The 19,692-nt window shown below is 41.4% G+C and overlaps 1 protein-coding gene across 3 annotated transcripts in view; it reads right to left on the reverse strand.

Annotated features, from left to right (window-relative positions):
- The window catches only part of trak2 (trafficking protein, kinesin binding 2), a 74,293-nt gene that overhangs the window by 35,244 nt on the left and 19,357 nt on the right, over positions 1-19,692 (reverse strand). For 2 of the 3 annotated variants that reach the window (XM_048534348.1, XM_048534349.2), the window contains exons 2-3: positions 15,622-15,944; positions 3,349-3,543 (exon numbers count right to left, since the gene is read on the reverse strand). In XM_048534348.1, the coding sequence (XP_048390305.1) occupies positions 3,349-3,543; positions 15,622-15,676 (250 nt within the window). In that variant the 5' untranslated portion in view covers positions 15,677-15,944. The remainder of the gene's footprint in view (positions 1-3,348; positions 3,544-15,621; positions 15,945-19,692) is intronic. The other variant, XM_048534351.1, reaches the window with a different exon arrangement.

Here is a 19,692-nt window from a genome sequence, read left to right on the forward strand (position 1 = left end):
GGTAGAATTAAACAGCATATTTGTACAATATTAGTGCTGATGGTCCGAGATTATTAATTTGGTAACATTACCGTTATGACACTTATTCAAAGAGGATTGTGCTCATCACACTCTCCACCTCAGAACAGGACAGAATGCTTAAGTGCAGATCATTCCTTAGATAATAACTTGGAGTCATGGGAGTGAATGGGTCATAAACACTAAAGAAAAGATCAGTGTTCCTTCACATAATCGAAAAGGGCTGTTGTAAGAAGCTTCTCCTGGAAGTCTTACACAGGATCACCAAGTTATTAGCAGCTTTCATGAATTTTCAATTGTTTGCGTCCTAGAAAGTGCACATACACATTGGGGATTGTGGCATCCTCACATCCTGTCAGTCACAATATGACCTCATACCAGAAGAGGAAAGATCAAAGCCCACCTTCAGATATTTGCAAAAAGGACTTGCCGAGTATTAGAAGCGGTGTGATTAGAGTACTGCTATTAGCAGCAAAATTCTTTACAAAGAAAATTCAACCAGTTGGTTGATAAATATCAATGGCCAAAACTTAGCTCCACTGTGAATTAACCTTGCCACAAAGAAGTTAACAGTATGGCAAAACAAAATTCCTGGTTAAAGACCATTAATTTAACAAATCAAGGAGAGGACCTTGGAGGTGGCAAAGTAGGCTTGCAAGAATTTGAGATTCACTAAGAATATTGAAAGTTCCAACCGCATATACAAAAGAAAAGGTTAGTTATATGCAAACAGATGGAATTTATCCCAAACATATTCCATGACATTCACAACCCTGAAATATCTACCTTCTGACATTATATTGCAGGCACATTCATGTAGCCAGACTGGGAGAGGCGAGCAAAAAGCATCTTGTAATTCTATGCAACTATCAAACACTAAACAAGCTATTTAAAATTAAATGCATTCAAGTCATGGATCAATTCTGTACCAGCACGTCTTCACTTCATGAAACAAACACTTGTTAGACACCAAGAGGAGCAGCCCACATTGGTCAACGAACAGCGTCCAGACATTTGAATTGGCTGCAAAGCAACTTCCTCTCAGCTACCAAGTATCAATGCTTATCTTCAACATGAACAAAAGGATCTGGGCTGGCATTCTAAGCAGCTGTTGCATTGCAACAGTTGCAGTCTTCCAGATGAAACTTTAAAATGGGGCCGCACCACCCCATGGCTCTCAAGTGGGCATTAAAGATCTCTGGCAAATGCATTTATCCCTCAACAACCCAAAATATGAACTGGTGTTACCACACTGCTGGTTCGAGGAGTTTACTGCCGCACATCTAGCATTCCAATATCGGCCATAATACTTACTGTAGATGCCAGTGTGCAAGCTAACTTCTGACGTCTCAAAAAACAAAATCTCTCCATAAAAAGAGGGCAGACTTTTATGCCAAGTGAGACAGAGTGATAACCAGCTTTGCCCTTCATCTCACAGGGGGTGGACTGTGAGAATGTGTCATAGACACTTTTTTTTCCCCATTCACTCATAGGACATGGGCATTGCTGGCTGGCCAGCATTTATTGCTCATTCCAAGTTGTCCTTCAGAAGCTGGTAGTGTGCAGCCTTCATGAACCACCAGAGTCTGTGCACTAAGTTGACCAACAATGCCTTCTAGGGAGGGAGTTCTAGGATTTTGACAATGAAGGAATGGTGATACATTTCCAAGTCAGAATGATGAGTGGTGACTGATAGCTTGGAAGGGAACTGGGAGATGGTGGCGTTCCCACGTATCTGCTGCCCTGTGGCCCTTCTAGATGCAAGTGGTCATGAGACTGGAAGGTGCTCTCTAAGGATCTTGCGTGAATTTTAGCAGTGCATCTTGTAGATAGCACGCACTGTTGCTTCTGAAGATCACTGGTGGAGGGCAGGGATGTTTGTGGACATGATTGCGATTAAACGGCTGCTCTGTCTTGGATTGTATCATGCTTCTTGAGTGATGTTGGAGCCACACTCATCTGGGAAAGTGGTGTGTATTCCATTGCACTCCTGACTTATGCCTTGTAGATGATAGATTGGCTCTGGGGAGTCAGGTGATGAGTTTCCTGCCGCAGTATTCCTAGTCTGACCTACTGTCATAGCCAAAGTATTTGTGGCAAGTCCTGTTGTGTTTCTGGTCACTGGTAACTCCAAGTATGTTACTAGTGGGGAATTCAGTGATAGCAGCGATATCAAGGGACAGTGGTTAGGTTGTCACTTATTGGAGGGGCGGACATGGCAAGTAATGACCAAGCCTGGATGTTGTCCAGAGCTTGTTGCATTTGAACACGGACTGCTTCAGGAGTTATGAATAGTGCTGAACACTCTTCGTTAATGATCGTACATCCCCACTTTTGACCTGAAATGGGGGCAAAGCAGCTGAAGATGGTTGGATCTAGGACACTACCCCGAGGATCTCCTGCAGAGATGTCCTGGAGCAGAGATGACTGATTTTGAACAACGATAATCATCTCCCTATGCCCCAGTGTGACCCCAGAGAGTTTACTCCTGATACTCAATGATTCCAGTTTTGCTAGCACACTCTGATGCAACCACATCAAGACATCCTGTATTTCCTGTTTGACCTTTTGCACCCATTTACTAAACTAAATCCATTCAACAGGTCAAAAATTGAGGCTGTGCTCTGAAAAAGGGGCAGGCATGTGCACAAGCATGATCTTGGGTAGATCGCCAGATCATTTGCCTTTTGAACCGAGGGAACCAACCAGTTTTGTGGTCAACAATGAGCTCTTGTTACTCTTCAGAAACTAACATAACTTTAGGATTTTGCATATATACAAATTAGTACAGAAAACCTGAAGTCTGTGGCAAACTTGTGGGACAAAACCAGAACCTGCAAGCACAAACCATTTCAGCTATCCTGCACCTACAATGAACACTTTTTTTAAAAAGTTTCAAATGTGTAGGTGGGCATTTAACTGCAGTATGATTAATAAAATTTGACAAAATTTGCCCTGGAATGCTGTTAACTGATCACTGATCAATTAGTTTTAGAAATGTTTTAGTTTCTACTTCACCTCAGGTGCATGCCCCAAATTTTAATCTGTATTATGTAGATTTTTTTTTGAAAACAGTGATTTTAATTTCATTTCATTTTCATTTGTGATTGGCTGCTTGGATATCCTGATAATACATATTCCCAGTGTGGAGCAGCAGTGAACAGCAATTTAATCAAGTGCCTATCAGTACATACCTATGGGTGAAGTACTTGCCAGAGATCTCTCAGCAAGATTCCATCAAGATCAGCTGCAAATTTCTTCACTTCATGAAAACCCACAAACTCTGGGATAATGAATTAAATGAAAAATTCCAGCAACTGGATCACCTACCCATGTAGCGAAAGGTCTCCTCGGCCTGGGCAGGAGATAACTCGCTAGATGCATGGCCAGGGTACTCGGGGACCTGCTCCCAATCCTTGTTCTGATAGAGATAGAGGGAGTCTGCCCGCAGGTGGTACCTGGCTAGCTGATCTTCAATCAGGCTCACAAGTTCCACTTCAGGCAAATCCTCACTGCTGCACACATCTGGTAAAAGGGACAGAAACACTTTTCAGGGTCACCACTTCACATTCATCAGAGCAGAATCACAACTGTGTTGTGCACACCTCAGTATTCCCAGTGTAGTCACATTAAGCTCTGAACGATTAGAACATAGAACATAGAACAGTACAGCACAGAACAGGCCCTTCAGCCCACAATGTTGTGCCGACAAATTGTGGCAAGACTTCCTCATGCTTGTAAACTGTTTGTAATAAGAGCTAACAAACGGTTTACCTTCTCTATTGCTTGCTGGACATGCATGCAGGCCCAGGGACAAAGATCCGAAATCCCAGTTTTGCTCCTGGCCCACAACCCCGCAACCCTTGCCCCTATAGTTTTAGGCCCTGTTTACTCGGTCCTGATATTATCCCCAACCCGGGCCCTTCCTGCTTGCTAAAATTGGCTTAACAGCATCTGATTTCCCTGTGCACCAAACACCTCTCAATTTGTTACCATTTAAAAACAACCTGCTTTCATACCAAAGTCAGTACCCTCATATTCTCTCCATCTGTATATATCCTTTTGCAGAATCTGTATTTGGCACAGCATTTATTCCCAGAGCTCCACATCAAGCCAGGACACATCGCCATTGTCTCTTAACAAAGTTGTTAATGTATATTATTAATTGCTGAAGTTCCAACACTGATCCTTGTTGCACCTCACAAGTGACCACCCGTAAACTTGAAAATGGCTCATTTCTTCCAACTGTTCTCAACCATTAGCCAATCCTCAATAAATGCTAATATATTCCTCCAGTTCATAAACCCTAAATCTTGCAGAATAAACATCCATGTCACACCTTATCCAATGCCTTTCAAAAATCCAAATACATTAGTTCTACTGGGTTATAATTGGTAACTTAGCTAAAATATCTTCAAAGAACTGCAATTGATTTCCCAAATGTTTCATGTTTCATGACAGGATGTTGACTGTAACCAAATGATTTTCCAAGTGCCTGTTACCAATTACTTCAAAACGGATTCCAGCATTTTCAATGACTGGTAACTCTGTTGTCTGTCCATCTTTTTCTGAATAGCAGTGTTACAGCTGCCACCTTCCAATCCACTGGGACTATTCTAGAATTCCTTACTGTCAAGTCATACAGTCTCTTTATATGTACTCATAGAATCCAAAGAGATAGCCTATAAAAGTCAGGATTGTTGGGGTTTTGATCTCAGTAATTTCCCCAGTAGTTTCTCCCTTACAAACACAGAGTTCCTCAGATGCATTAAACCCTCAGTTTCCGACCTTTTCTGACAGTTTTCTTGTCAGAAATTATGTGTACCAATCAAGTCACATTGCAAGTGCTGGGAATTATTTATAGTTAGGAACTATACAGAATAAAAAGGGAAGATGTAACACAGTTTTGACATTTTCAGATCAAATAACTTTATCAAGCACTAAGGTCACCAACTTGATATTTTCTTTTCCATGGGTATTGTCATTACATTCCCGTGGACCAAGTGGGACCTGAACCCAGGTCTCCTAGCTCAGAGGCTGGTACATTACCACTGCACCACAACAGCCCCCACAGATCACTAGTTTGACGAGCACTGGAAGTTACCTACTGTAAACTGAAAAAAAGACGTTGTTAAAAAAAGAGTCAAAGCTTAAGGAGATAAGAGGAAGAGTTTATCGCTTTAACATGATCATCATGGCTTTGAAACAACTAGGGGCTTCAGGCAAATGGTTACTTAGCAACCATCGAGATTTAGAATTCTACACTAAGGTTTAAAGGTGGTTGTGAAGTGCGTACCGCAGATACTGCACCAATCCTCCAGGAATCTCTTTCACAGCTGAAGCTCTGAGAACTTGAAATAATTTCCAATTACCAGTGTTTCTGACTAACTTGTAAAATCTGAAAGGCTGAACTGTGACTAAAAATTTTCCAACGAAAATTCCCCAATTTTTGAATCCTGGCTGACGGCAATCAGAACTAGACTTCGACCATCCATCTCTCTTTGTTAACAAGTCAACTTTGCCAACAGCAAAGCACGTGGCTATGAGAAGTAATGACATTCTACCTTCTGCTTCTATATACTTGGCTGACCAGGTTTCTCTCTTTTGCGTTTTTCTTAAAAAACCATCATTCTGCAGAGATGGCTTCCTTTGTGTGTTTTGACAGTGAGGTGTTTGAAACGAAAGACATATGGTTTTAATTCTGATCATAAATTAGACGTTACGTGATATTTGATACTTTAAGAATAAACCTTGTTCGTGATTTAAGGAGCATTTTCAGTTTTTAAAGAAGTTTGGTGAGTTTCTTTTATTCTGGATAGAAGTACAAAAGAGCAGCAATGGTCATACTGTCAACTAAAATCAACATATTTCTGCAAACAGCATGACTGATCGTGCTCAAGTATTAGTGTATTCTCCCAGACATCCTGTTTATCCGATGGAGCAATGAACTCCAATGAATAAATGGCAATAACCGTAAAAATACTCCCTAGGAACAAATTAACATTAGATTTAAAAATTAGCTTGCTCAAAATCTTATCAGAACAGTTAAAATCAGAAAGATAGCTCATCTGTCTCAAATTTTACTTCCTTATGGAAAAAAACTGAACAAAACTCTTCAAAAAGACAAAAATGAAAGGTAACCTCACAAAATTATGAAAGGGTTTGATTGAATAGACGTGGAGATGTTTCACTCAAAAAAGGTAATTCTTAAATAACACAATCACATTGACCAAAAGATGAATTCAGAAAGCCTTCTGAATTTGTAATAATTCAAAGTAGTAAGAACATAGAACATAGAACATAGAACAGTACAGCACAGAACAGGCCCTTCAGCCCACAATGTTGTGCCGACCATTGATCCTCATGTATGCACCCTCAAATTTCTGTGACCATATGCATGTCCAGCAGTCTCTTAAATGACCCCAATGACCTTGCTTCCACAACTGCTGCTGGCAACGCATTCCATGCTCTCGCAACTCTCTGCGTAAAGAACCTGCCTCTGACATCCCCTCTATACTTTCCACCAACCAGCTTAAAACTATGACCCCTCGTGCTAGCCATTTCTGCCCTGGGAAATAGTCTCTGGCTATCACCTCTATCTATGCCTCTCATTATCTTGTATACCTCAATTAGGTCCCCTCTCCTCCTCCTTTTCTCCAATGAAAAGAGACCGAGCTCAGTCAACCTCTCTTCATAAGATAAGCCCTCCAGTCCAGGCAGCATCCTGGTAAACCTCCTCTGAACCCTCTCCAAAGCATCCACATCTTTCCTATAATAGGGCGCCCAGAACTGGACGCAGTATTCCAAGTGCGGTCTAACCAAAGTTTTATAGAGCTGCAACAAGATCTCACGACTCTTAAACTCAATCCCCCTGTTAATGAAAGCCAAAACACCATATGCTTTCTTAATAACCCTGTCCACTTGGGTGGCCATTTTAAGGGATCTATGTATCTGCACACCAAGATCCCTCTGTTCCTCCACGCTGCCAAGAATCCTATCCTTAATCCTGTACTCAGCTTTCAAATTCGACCTTCCAAAATGCATCACCTCGCATTTATCCAGGTTGAACTCCATCTGCCACCTCTCAGCCCATCTCTGCATCCTGTCAATGTCCCGCTGTAGGATGTGGAATTCACTACGACTTGTCGTGGTTGAGACATATTGTACAGGTATATACACGAGGATGAAATGATTTGCAGAATATGATGAAACAAAGTAAGCATCGAGTGGGAGGAAGCTCATTCACAGCATAAACACATATATAGAATTGATGGATGCACAAGATGAAAACAAGTCAATATTACTTTAAGAATTCAAGAAATTTTAAAAATTTTAAAATGTTGCTCCAATTGTTTAAAAAAATGTACTTGATTTCTAAAAAACAGACATTGGGAAAATGTTCTTTTTCAGAAAATCTCATAACACTTACGTACTTTGTAAATGTACGCTGGCAATGCCAAGTCTTGAAAAAGGGATTAGAATAGTTAGACGGTTGTTCCTGACTGGCATAGATTTGATGGGACAAAAGGGCCTTTTTCTGACCTCTGTGACTCCGACTTCATTGAACATGTTAATAAACATGCTGCAATGCAGGTGTTGGTCAACATTAAGAATTGTAAATTCTATTCATAACACACTTTAGCCATCAAAAATAAGATCAGACAGTACAAAAATCTCCTTATTTTGTTGCAATGACTTCTAAAAATAGAGCAAATTATTGAAATCATAACCAATTGAGTTTTCCCAAAGTGTAGCAAGGTCTCTGTGGAATAGAGAGTCAGTAGAAACTGTGCTTGGAGACTAAAGTAGTTCTGGAACAATAATTAGATATGAAATTCTGAAAATTCTCCCAATATTTCACATTATGGGTTATATTTAAGAGTTTTCCTCCTCTCTGATCCAAAGTCAGCCAGGATATGAAGCTTTAAAGAGCTAAAACTTCAAAAAAAAAAGTGGATTTTAGTAATCCACATTCAAAATAATTCCTTTCGGGCCAGTTAGATGAATCTTTGCTTCAATAAAGAAAGACTGCAGCACAACAGTCATTCAAATGACACTGGTCAGAATCTATGCACACCATACTGGTTTCTCTATGCCCACTATTTCTTCTCAGAGAATCACTTCAGTATAAAGTTTAAGCTAACACTGAAGAGCGTGTGTAATTTTTGATAAACGGAAACGTAAATCTGCTCGACTCTCTGGGGTGTAAGTATCACTATTTTCTGATGGGAAGTCAGAGATAGAACTGATTGCATCACTTATAAATAAAGAATCAATACAACACCTGGGTGTGGCCAGATGGGATTAAATGTGACTCAGTAACATCAAACTATATCCGCCCCATGCATTCTACTATTAGAAAGTGTGTTTTCACTAATCATATTTAACCATGCTAGCCTTCTCCAATACTATCTACTTAATTTTACACCCTCAGCATAATCATTGACCTCCGTCAATGGCGCAAGATTCATTAGGCCAGTCAGACTTGCGTCAGCTCTTTAAATATACAGTCCAGTTTAGTCTCACGTACAGCTTTGCTCCCATTAAGAAGTTATTGGGATAACATCCCATTGATTTCTATACCTGTATAAATGCATGTCCTTTATCTGCCTACACACAGGTGTGCAGGCACCGCCTTATGCTTCCTGACTGAACAGAATTAAACTGTCTCAAATAAGGTTAAGTGAGGAACATTTGTAAAGGTATGAGACTTCTGAAGTATGTAACTTCTGTCTCTGACAAAGGGGCTAGGGCACTGACTTTGTTCCAGCCAGACACATCAGCAACTTGAAATTACAATCTGTCTCATTAACAACTTGAAATCGCCTCTTGCCATTAACAGTCACTTCACAAACGATCGATACTATATCCTGGTCTTTTATGTTCTTGATGTATTAATTGTTTTGTATCCTATCTTTGTCTGTTGGAATAATTGTTTCATGTATCATGTCATTGTGAGCTTGTTTTATGTAATATGTACTTCATAAAATATAAGAAGTGGGGACTGTCCGCTGCTCGGAGAGAATTACTTACTTTGTACTGGGTTGAGTACAGTGATTCTCCACAGCTTGTACTTGCTTTGTAATAAAAGGATTTGTGTTTTTCTAAACAGGCCAGTGTCTTATTATTGCATCAAGTCCAGGAGGGTCTCTGAAAACAAACCTGACACCATAACCCTGAAAATCACTCCTCTTCAAGCACTTCTCTTATTGGTTTTAAGAAAAATATTTTTTAGGAGTTGATTCCATACTTTTGGGCAGTGCATTTCAGTTATGAGCAACTGACAAACCTGCCTTTTCTTCACCCCCTTCCCCACCCCATAGGTCCTTTACAAATTTGTTTAAATCTCTCTACTTTGGTTAGTAATGTATTTGCTCACAGCAGAATTCTTGGATCCCAAACGGTTATGGCAAATTTAGCATCCAGATCATCACAGAGTCACAGCCTTGCACCTCCCTGTTTAAGCAGCAATTTCTTGAGTACAACTGGTACAACCTGTTCATTGCATTTAAACTGAATGCATCAACTATCATTACGCAAGCACTTTTTAGCTTCATCATACTAGCTCCTATGAGCAAGGATAAAGATCAACTGTGGTCTCTTGTGTGAAAAGGATGATCCATGTCACATGTCTCTTGGGGGAGATTTAGGAATATTTAGCTTAACTGCATCAGTAAGTAGGCAGGTCATTCATTACTAGTTTGCTGTTGAATATTTAATTAAAATAAATTGAAATTAATTTCATTTTAACATTGCTTATTTTTCCTTTTTCAAAATCCATCCTTTCTTTCCCTCTCTTTGTTTTCCTTTCTATATCCAATTTGACTTTGAATTCACCTACTCTTCATTCTCGGTCTTAACACTGTTAATTCAGAAGCTTTCCATTTACACATTAAGGTGTACCACTGATTTGCCACATTCATTTTGTAATTGAGAGCACTGCACTATCATCAGCAACTTTTAAAGCAATTATCATGGAGACTTAAATGCACAAGGGCAAGTCTAACTAATGGAAGAACAATTCATGCCCTACGTGTTGATTCATTTAAAATTGAATGAGAAGTTGCCTTATGTGCTTAATTAGTTCACTTACATATTATAACTGAAATTTTGTTTATATCTATTTGATCACAGGATGTGAGCATCACCTATAGGCCAGCATTTACTGGTTATCCCCCACTACTCTTAATAAATTGGCTTTTGATAAACACTAGAGATTTTAAAATGTTCACTGGACAGAGTCAAGACATATGCTGCTCCATTCAGTGTTTTATTCCAATTCACACACCAGCAACTCCAATAACATTGATTGCTTGTTCTTGATATAAACACCCAATCAACACAACTATTACATGCTCCCACGGTACCACTTTGCCTCAGACATCTCTGTCTGACCCAGGTGGGTAATGACAATTGTAAGCCACTTTCTTGAATGGCTGCAGCCTATGGGAGTGTAGAAACAAATACAGTACTGTGAAGTAGCAAGTCCCAGGATTTTAACTCAATGGCAGCAGAGGAACATATGAAGATATTCTCTGGCTTTGGTGTTAACATCGTTATACAGAAAGTTTGCATTGGCCATCACTTTTGCTGGCATCAGAACTGATTAGCATTAAGTAAGATAATTGTGGATGTAATACCTGTTCAAAAGCTACATTTAACAGTTCAGCTTTGAAGAGAGCCTCGACAACCTGAGGTTGTTTCCCTTCAAGCACAGAAATTTGACATGGACCTGGCTGAGGTCCACACCTATAGAATCCCTACAGCGTGGAAATACCCAGCCCAACAAGTCCACACCAATTTTCCACCCCAGCCAGACTCACCTCTCTACCCTATCCCTTTAACACTGCTTCTCCTATGGCTGGTCCACCTAACCTACACATCCTACAGACCCTTAGACGGGCAATTTAGCATGGTCAGTCCGTCTAGTGCACACGTGTTTGGACTGTGGGAGGAGGCCAGAGTACCTGGAGGAAACCCACACACAGACATGGGGAGAGTGTGCGAACGGCACACGGGCGGTCGCCTGGGGGTGGAATCGAACCTGGGTCCTTGGTGCTGTGAGGCAGCAGTTCTAACCACTGAGTCACAGTGCCATCATATATCATTGTAGGGGACTTACTTAGGTGAGATCAGGAGAAACACCTTCGTTGAGGTGTCAGTAACCAGGGGGCACAATTTTAGGGTAAGATGCAGAGTGAACCTGTGAGGGTGTTGAGTAGCTGGAATGCACTGTCTAAAAGGAGGGTGGAAGTGGGAACACTTGGGATGTTGGAAGAACGTTTTAGATGAGGCTTTCCTCTTGGTCCTCCAGCCTCATCTAAATATGCAGTATTGTATGCAGTAGTCCAATTATATAGGAAGAGTCTTGTGAGAGAAATATTCTGAGAAACTGCTACCTGATGAAATGTCATGAAGGTAAGTTTCATTCAACATTCTCTGTCTCCTTGCCTCAGTGTATTCCTGAATCCAGGCAACCCACTCCTCTATTCCTCCAACAGGCCCTCACCAGGTTGCAACATCGTGCAGAAAAGATGTATAGGGATGTCACCAGAGCTGTAGGGTTTGATGAGCTATAGTAAGAGGCTGAATAGCCTGAATAGTGTAGGTTAGATGGGCTTGAGATCGGTATGACAGGTCAGCACAACATCGAGGGCCGAAGGGCCTGTACTGTGCTGTAATGTTCTATGTTCTATGTTCTAAAACACTCATGAGATTGTAATTTGGCTCCTCAAGTTTTGACTACGGCTTGAAATTTAGTTGGGTTCACTACAGAATATTAAAAGCTCGATTTGCTTCCAGGAAGTGATTTGCTTATGTGCCGCTGGTGTTCCAGCATTCTGGCTTCACTGGTTGCAGCTACATGCAAAGTTGAAATCCATGTTAAATTTATATCTGCTTGAAGATTATCTACCAGTGGATCAACTGCACTCGAACAGCCCTGTCCACAGATTCAGATCCACAAAACAATTATTAACAGGATATCCCAAAAAACATTAAAACCTTTTAGAAGCATTAAATTTGCTTAAAGACTTAATTGCAAGAGTTCAGAGGTTACACAAAGGCCACTGATCACATTTCGGAGAGTCTCACTGTATATCCTTGCTTTGCCTGTATTTCAAATGTGTCACATACCACAGACCCAACTAGTAATTACACAATAGTAAGCAAATAAAGTAAAAGGCTGAATTTGAGTGGCAGCAGCATCCTGGAACCAGATAACAGTTTTCAAAATGGAGATTTCAGCTGTAAAAGCTTTTTCTTCAAACAAAAAACAACACTTCTTTCTGTTAAGTGTAGGTGCTACAATAGGCACTCCAACTGATTAGATCTTGTCAATGTTGAATCACTTTCCTACCTAGTGCTTGCTGCTTCCTCTCATTCAGCCAATTCTTCTTCAAATCATGTTGCACAGGATACCCTCTCCATTCTCCTGCACTGCATCTGCCCTGCTCCACTTCCCTGGTTCCTTTTATTAACCAGCCCAACAGGCTCAGTTGATCTCCTGCAATAGCTTCTCTGCCTATACCCACATTACCATCGGAGTCAACCACTCCAAAAATCAGAAGTACCTCCTGAAACAACTTTGTTTCCAACTGAATGACTAAGAACAAAGTGAAATTAGAAATGCAAAACATGTTGTTCCATCTCTCCTCCTAGTCAACTTCCATTTAATAATCACCTGGGTGCATTGTTGACTCTTTCCTTCATCATATCCTGGATGGACAAGAAATTCAATTTCAATTCCATACTGGCAAATTTAAATCTCTATTTGGATCCCATGAATATCCTTTTCCTTAGCTGCTAATCCATCCTAAAATCAATTTTGGTAACATTATTCTTCATTTCCATCTGACCTGCAGACACTGAAGTAATCAAACCTGGGAACATCCAACTTAGTGGCTGGTTCACCCTCAATTCTTGTCCCTTTCAAACTGCAGCTCGGACACTATTCCACTGTACTCAGCATACAACCGCAACCAACGCCTATCACTGTTCCCATTACATCTATCTTAGACAGCCTTCATAGGTTTCCCAACGTAATCAATTTCAAAATTTTGGTCCTCTTTCCACATGCTCCTCACTGGCTGTAACTATCCCCAGTGTCTCTACACTTATTCTTCAGCTCTTTTACATTCTGTTCCAGTGCTCAAGTTTCACTTGTCTCAGATTCCGTTTAAAACCCTCTGCCCTCCTACCTCCCTGGAGTCTTTCAAAAATCTCCTATCCTTCTTTCAATAGTCTGTGACATGATTTTAGAACATAGAACATAGAACAGTACAGCACAGAACAGGCCCTTCAGCCCACAATGTTGTGACGACCATTGATCCTCATGTATGCACCCTCAAATTTGTGTGACCATATGCATGTCCAGCAGTCTCTTAAATGACCCCAATGACCTTGCTTCCACAACTGCTGCTGGCAACGTATTAAGTTTACAGGTAAAGCACACAATTATTAAAATACATGACTTGTCAATACCACAAGCACCAAGACATAACAGAACTGTGTCAATGCTTTTGCTTAATTTACACTAATAGACACTTCGGTGCCGTGGAATCAAACTTGATACCCAACTCATGTAGAGCCAAAGAGAAAATTATGTTGTTTTTGAACTGGACTCTTAGAATTTAAAATAGACCATCAAATATTATTTGTTAAAATTAAGTTATGTCAAAACTTAAGTTAGCCTTTAGCACTACACCAATAAAACATCAGCTTAACAAAATAATAAAATGTGAGGCTGGATGAACACAGCAGGCCAAGCAGCATCTCAGGAGCACAAAAGCTGACGTTTCGGGCCTAGACCCTTCATCAGAGAGGGGGATGGGGAGAGGGAACTGGAATAAATAGGGAGAGAGGGGGAGGCGGACCAAAGATGGAGAGTAAAGATGATAGGTGGAGAGAGTATAGGTGGGGAGGTAGGGAGGGGATAGGTCAGTCCAGGGAAGACGGACAGGTCAAGGAGGTGGGGATGAGGTTAGTAGGTAGATGGGGGTGCGGCTTGGGGTGGGAGGAAGGGATGGGTGAGAGGAAGAACCGGTTAGGGAGGCAGAGACAGGTTGGACTGGTTTTGGGATGCAGTGGGGGGGGGGGGGGGGGGGGGGGGGGGGGGGGGGGGGTGGGGGGAGAGCTGGGCTGGTTGTGTGGTGGAGTGGGGGGAGGGGACGAACTGGGCTGGTTTAGGGATGCAGTAGGGGAAGGGGAGATTTTGAAACTGGTGAAGTCCACATTGATACCATTAGGCTGCAGGGTTCCCAGGTGGAATATGAGTTGCTGTTCCTGCAACCTTCGGGTGGCATCATTGTGGCAGTGCAGGAGGCCCATGATGGACATGTCATCTAGAGAATGGGAGGGGGAGTGGAAATGGTTTGCGACTGGGAGGTGCAGTTGTTTGTTGCGAAGTGAGCGGAGGCGTTCTGCAAAGTGGTCTCCAAACCTCCGCTTGGTTTCCCCAATGTAGAGGAAGCCGCACCGGGTACAGTGGATGCAGTATACCACATTGGCAGATGTGCAGGTGAACCTCTGCTTAATGTGGAATGTCATCTTGGGGCCTGGGATAGGGGTGAGGGAGGAGGTGTGGGGGCAAGTGTAGCATTTCCTGCGGTTGCAGGGGAAGGTGCCGGGTGTGGTGGGGTTGGAGGGCAGTGTGGAGCGAACAAGGGAGTCACGGAGAGAGTGGTCTCTCCGGAAAGCAGACAGGGGTGGGGATGGAAAAATGTCTTGGATGGTGGGGTCGGATTGTAAATGGCGAAAGTGTCGGAGGATGATGCGTTGTATCCGGAGGTTGGTAGGGTGGTGTGTGAGAACGAGGGGGATCCTCTTAGGGCGGTCGTGGCGGGGGCGGGGTGTGAGGGATGTGTTGCGGGAAATACGGGAGACACGGTCAAGGGCGTTCTCGATCACTGTGGGGGGAAGTTGCGGTCCTTAAAGAACTTGGACGTCTGGGATGTGCGGGAGTGGAATGTCTTATTGTGGGAGCAGATGCGGCGGCAGAGGAATTGGGAATAGGGGATGGAATTTTTGCAGGAGTGGGTGGGAGGAGGTGTATTCTAGGTAGCTGTGGGAGTCGGTGGGCTTGAAATGGACATCAGTTACAAGCTGGTTGCCTGAGATGGAGACAGAGGTCCAGGAAGGTGAGGGATGTGCTGGAGATGGCCCAGGTGAACTGAAGGTTGGGGTGGAAGGTGTTGGTGCAGTGGATGAACTGTTCGAGCTCCTCTGGGGAGGAAGAGGCGGCGCCGATACAGTCATCAATGTACCGGAGGAAGAGGTGGGGTTTGGGGCCTGTGTAGGTGCGGAAGAGGGACTGTTCCACGTAACCTACAAAGAGGCAGGCATAGCTGGGGCCCATGCGGGTGCCCATGGCCACCCCCTTAGTCTGTAGGAAGTGGGAGATACCAGCTTAACAAAATACTTCCCTGACAGGCAAATTCAAATCTCATTGATATCCTGGCTCACCTACTTAGGCCAGAATCATGCCTGTAACTAGCAGGCTGCTGAGTTCAGTATTATGCAATTATATTCAAATCCCACATTACACTTAAAAAGAAAAGCTCAGTTTTCACCAGTTCAAATGCAGAATTTTGTTTCTGTTCTTACCAGTGATGCTTCCTGTCTCTTTTTGATTCACATTCATGGGATTTTTTTCTGGCATCACTTGTCCAAAGGCATTCTGGAAAAATTCTCTGTTAGTCGCAGCCCACTCTCAAACAGTTCACACTAGACAGAAGATTCACTGCTTTCGTGAAGACAGCATACCATCCTGTGGAATCTTCAATATTGCTGTGTACATTCAGATTCACGTTAAAGTCTTAGTTGCTCTACTCATCTTATTCTGCCAAGATGGAACTGGAAAAGCTACCGAAGTCCAAGCAGATTGCTCAAAAGGGAAATGAGCATGATACCTCGTGTTCAGATGCAACCTGTGGTCAAAACAAAAAATATTGCACTTAGTATGAATTTCTTTATCTCCCCAGGCAACCTGATAGGTCTGGCAGTGGAGTTAGTGCAGTAAGCTAACACCAGAGTTACTTAGTGCTTTATAAAGGGCATTCATGGAAGCAAATTATATTATAAATCAAAGAAATAGGGCCAAAGAGAAGTTTGGAATTTTCACTTTAGGCTATTAGGCAGGTCCAGAAATCCAGAGTTCAGCTCTTGTTTTAACTGTGTGGGTTACAGTTTATCTTGTAGAAAAATGGAGCAACTTTTTGCGAAGGTTAATAAATATCCAAGGAGGTGCAGTGAAGTAGCTGAGCACATCTTCAACTGATGATACCAAGCTGGTCTTATAGTTCATGTAGCATCAACCCTGGGCACTACACAATATCTTGATATCTATCCTTATGGTTTAAAGGAATGGAAATTTCAAAACCCACATTCTGAATTGTATTCAGAAATTCAGGAGCAACTCTGTAACCTATCAGCGCTTTTGGAGCTAATAATGACCCGTAACGGATCACAACTTCAGGTTTGTATTTATCTTGCAAGCTGAGCTTTTGGGGTATATAAAAAGCATGCTCCTTAGAAGTATTCAAACAGCTCATTCATTCAGTCCTAGGGAGTACTTCAACAGGATATCTGAAATACTGATTTCAATCACTACATTCCTATTTATATACCTTTCCATTCTGCATTATTTGACCTGCATCAACTATACTCGTATTACAGTAGATCATCAAGCCAGTATATAGCTGTCCTGCTAGAAATGAAACAAATCGATCTATCATCTACTTGATAAGATAATGCTAACCTTTTAAGATAACGCTACATTTTAAACTGTCAGTCACATTCAGTCACTCTGACGTTCAAGCCAGAAAGTTGTGACTTCAAGTCTAACCTCAAGGCCCCCCAGTACATTATCTCAGTACAAAATACTCTTTCCTGAGAGCACCAAGAGTGTATTGCACTGTTGGAGGTACTGTTTTTCATACAAGACATTAAATTGAATCTCCATTTATTCTTGTGTCGCAATTAAAAAGATATATTATGGCTCTTAATTAAAGCAAGGAGCATTCTTCCTGGCACTCCTGCCAATATCTAGCTCTCCACCACCCTGACTTTAATTTTTAAAAAAGGCTGTGTGGACAGCCAAAAGATAACAGGAAATAAGTACCCATTATACCTTGAGTGCATTCTATCATTCACTATAATATTGGCTGATCTTTTACAGAAAAACCACTCTCCCACCCCAATCCCACATTCCTCGATTCCTCGTCAGTCTCAGCTTTTAATCTACCTGCTGGCCGAGCAGCCAGTTTTCTGGAAATTCCAAAGTTGTACGACTACTGAAATTTCTCCTGTCAGCCCTAAATGACTGACCTTTTATTCTAAAGGCCACGGACATCTGTTTAACATACAGTGCAAAAGGAAGTCATCACAGCATCAACCCTACAAAACCCCTTAGAGTTTTTAAAAAATATATTTCACCTCTCATTTTTGTAATCAAAGAGCATGGGGCCCATTCTGTTCAGGTACAAAAGACAGAACAGCCATGAAACAAAATCAATTAAACTCAATAGCAGACCAAAACACCACCCGCAGTGGAACTGGGAGAAGAAAAAAAAATCAACCCAAGATAATGTAGAAAGGAAAAAAATGCTTGAAATAAAAATAAGTGAAGTCACAGACAGTTTACAATTTACTAAGAATCAATTTTAAGGAAAGAATTTTTAAAAAGTTACAAAATAAAAACTAAGTAATGAAATAAAGCAGCGAAGCAGGATGGCTAATATTTTTGCTCCTTTAATTTTAAAGGGCAGCGTGGACGCTTGAGAGACTTCAATGGATTCATCAGGGCATTTTTCTGGAATTACACAAAGTCCTAATAGTTTGTTCAAGACAGACAATAATTTTGATTTTTGAAAGAAAGAAAACAGATCAGAGGGAGAAAGAACATAATTAGTGGCGCTGACTCAGGGCACAATTGCTTCATCTCTCCTATACAAATATAATGGGATAGAGAATGGATGAAAGATAGATAAACTTTTTTTTTAAAAACATAAATTGATAATAAAAAGGTGAATTCTCCTTTAGTTACGTGTCCACTACAGAAACCCTGATTTTGCAAATCCCCACTGATGCAATAATTTATAATAGAACAGAGTCTGCAAGCACTGTGACACTAATTGGTGTACTACTCACTGGTTGGTTGCTCAACGAGGTGCTGGCCTGAATAATTCAGCAACATTTTCATTACGAGTGAGTAACACATTGCACTGAGTAATCTCAGTGCTCCAAATTATCTGCCAGCCAGTCCTGGGCAAAGTTTCAAATTCGAAGCTCACAGTTTCCGGAATTGCAAATTCAATTCTGAACATGGTTCAACCAGCACTCAGTTATATTTTCCGGATCCACAAGCTCAGACTTCTTTGTTGCCCAAATGACTTAATCCTTAGGTGCTTACAAAATGATAGAGACTAGAATTCTACAGAAGATGTAGGTCACAAGTAGGCCTTTTGGCACAATGGGTTCTCCCCACTATTCATGGAGATCATGGCTGATCAGATAATCTTCAACTCCGCCTTCCTGCCGTATCCCCATAATCCTTGATTCTCTTACTGATTAAACATCAGTCTATCTCAGCCTTGAATAAACTTAATGACACAGCCTCTACAATAAGGAATTCCACAAATTCACTATCCTCTGAGACACAAAATTCTGCCTCAACTTTCTTAAACAGGTAACAGCTTATTCTGAAATTATGCCCTCCGGTTATGGAATTTTCCAAGTACAAACAACCTCTCAGCATTAATCTTATCTAATTCTCCAAGAGCTGTATATATTTCAAAAAGGTCTTCTCTCATTCTTCCAAACTCAGAGTACAATTCCAACCATCTAACTTCCCTTCAAAAGAAAATCTATCCATGCCCAGGATCAGTCTAGAGAATCTTCTGAGGTAAGAGGCCAAAAATGTTTTCACAGTATTCCACCTGTGATCACATCAGTCCCTTGAATAATGTTAAGAAGGCTGTCTTACTTTAATATACCACTTCCTTTGAGATAAAAGAAGCCAACAGTCCATTTGCTTTTCCTATTAGCTGCTGAACTTATATTTCATCTTTTAGTGATTCATGCAGGAAGACTCCCAAATTCTCTGGGCTGTAGCTTTCTGCAGTTTCTCTCCATTTAAATACTATTTAGCTCCTTTACCGACACATTTTTCCACATTACATTTCATCAGCCCACTTTTTCAATTTTTGCTTACTCACCTCAACTGGCTATATATACACCTTTACAGACTTTGTCTCATCCTCGCTTGCCTTCACAGCTATTGTGTCATCTGTAAACTTGGTGACAGAAGAAGTGAATGTATTAAGTTATTAACTACAGCTCCCGCACTGATCCCTGTGGCACTCCATTAAGTTAATAGGCTGTCATCCTGAAAAATGCCCCCTTTATCCAACTCTGTCCTCTATTCATTAGCCAATTGTCTACCATGCTCATAGATATTTTTAATCAACCTATTTGGACATGTTATAATGCAATTCTGAAGCAGGTGAGACTTGATACTATGTTTAATTGTGGGGACACTGCCTCAGCGCCATAAGAGACCCATTACCCACGCTTATATGCATTTCTTCAGCCAGAGAGTGGTGGGCCTGTGGAATTCATTGCCACGGAGCGCAGTGGAGGCCGGGATGTTAAATGTCTTCGAGGCAGAGATTGATA

The sequence above is a fragment of the Stegostoma tigrinum genome, chromosome 7 (assembly GCF_030684315.1).
Source record: "Stegostoma tigrinum isolate sSteTig4 chromosome 7, sSteTig4.hap1, whole genome shotgun sequence".
In the NCBI taxonomy this organism is placed as follows: Eukaryota; Metazoa; Chordata; class Chondrichthyes; order Orectolobiformes; family Stegostomatidae; genus Stegostoma; species Stegostoma tigrinum.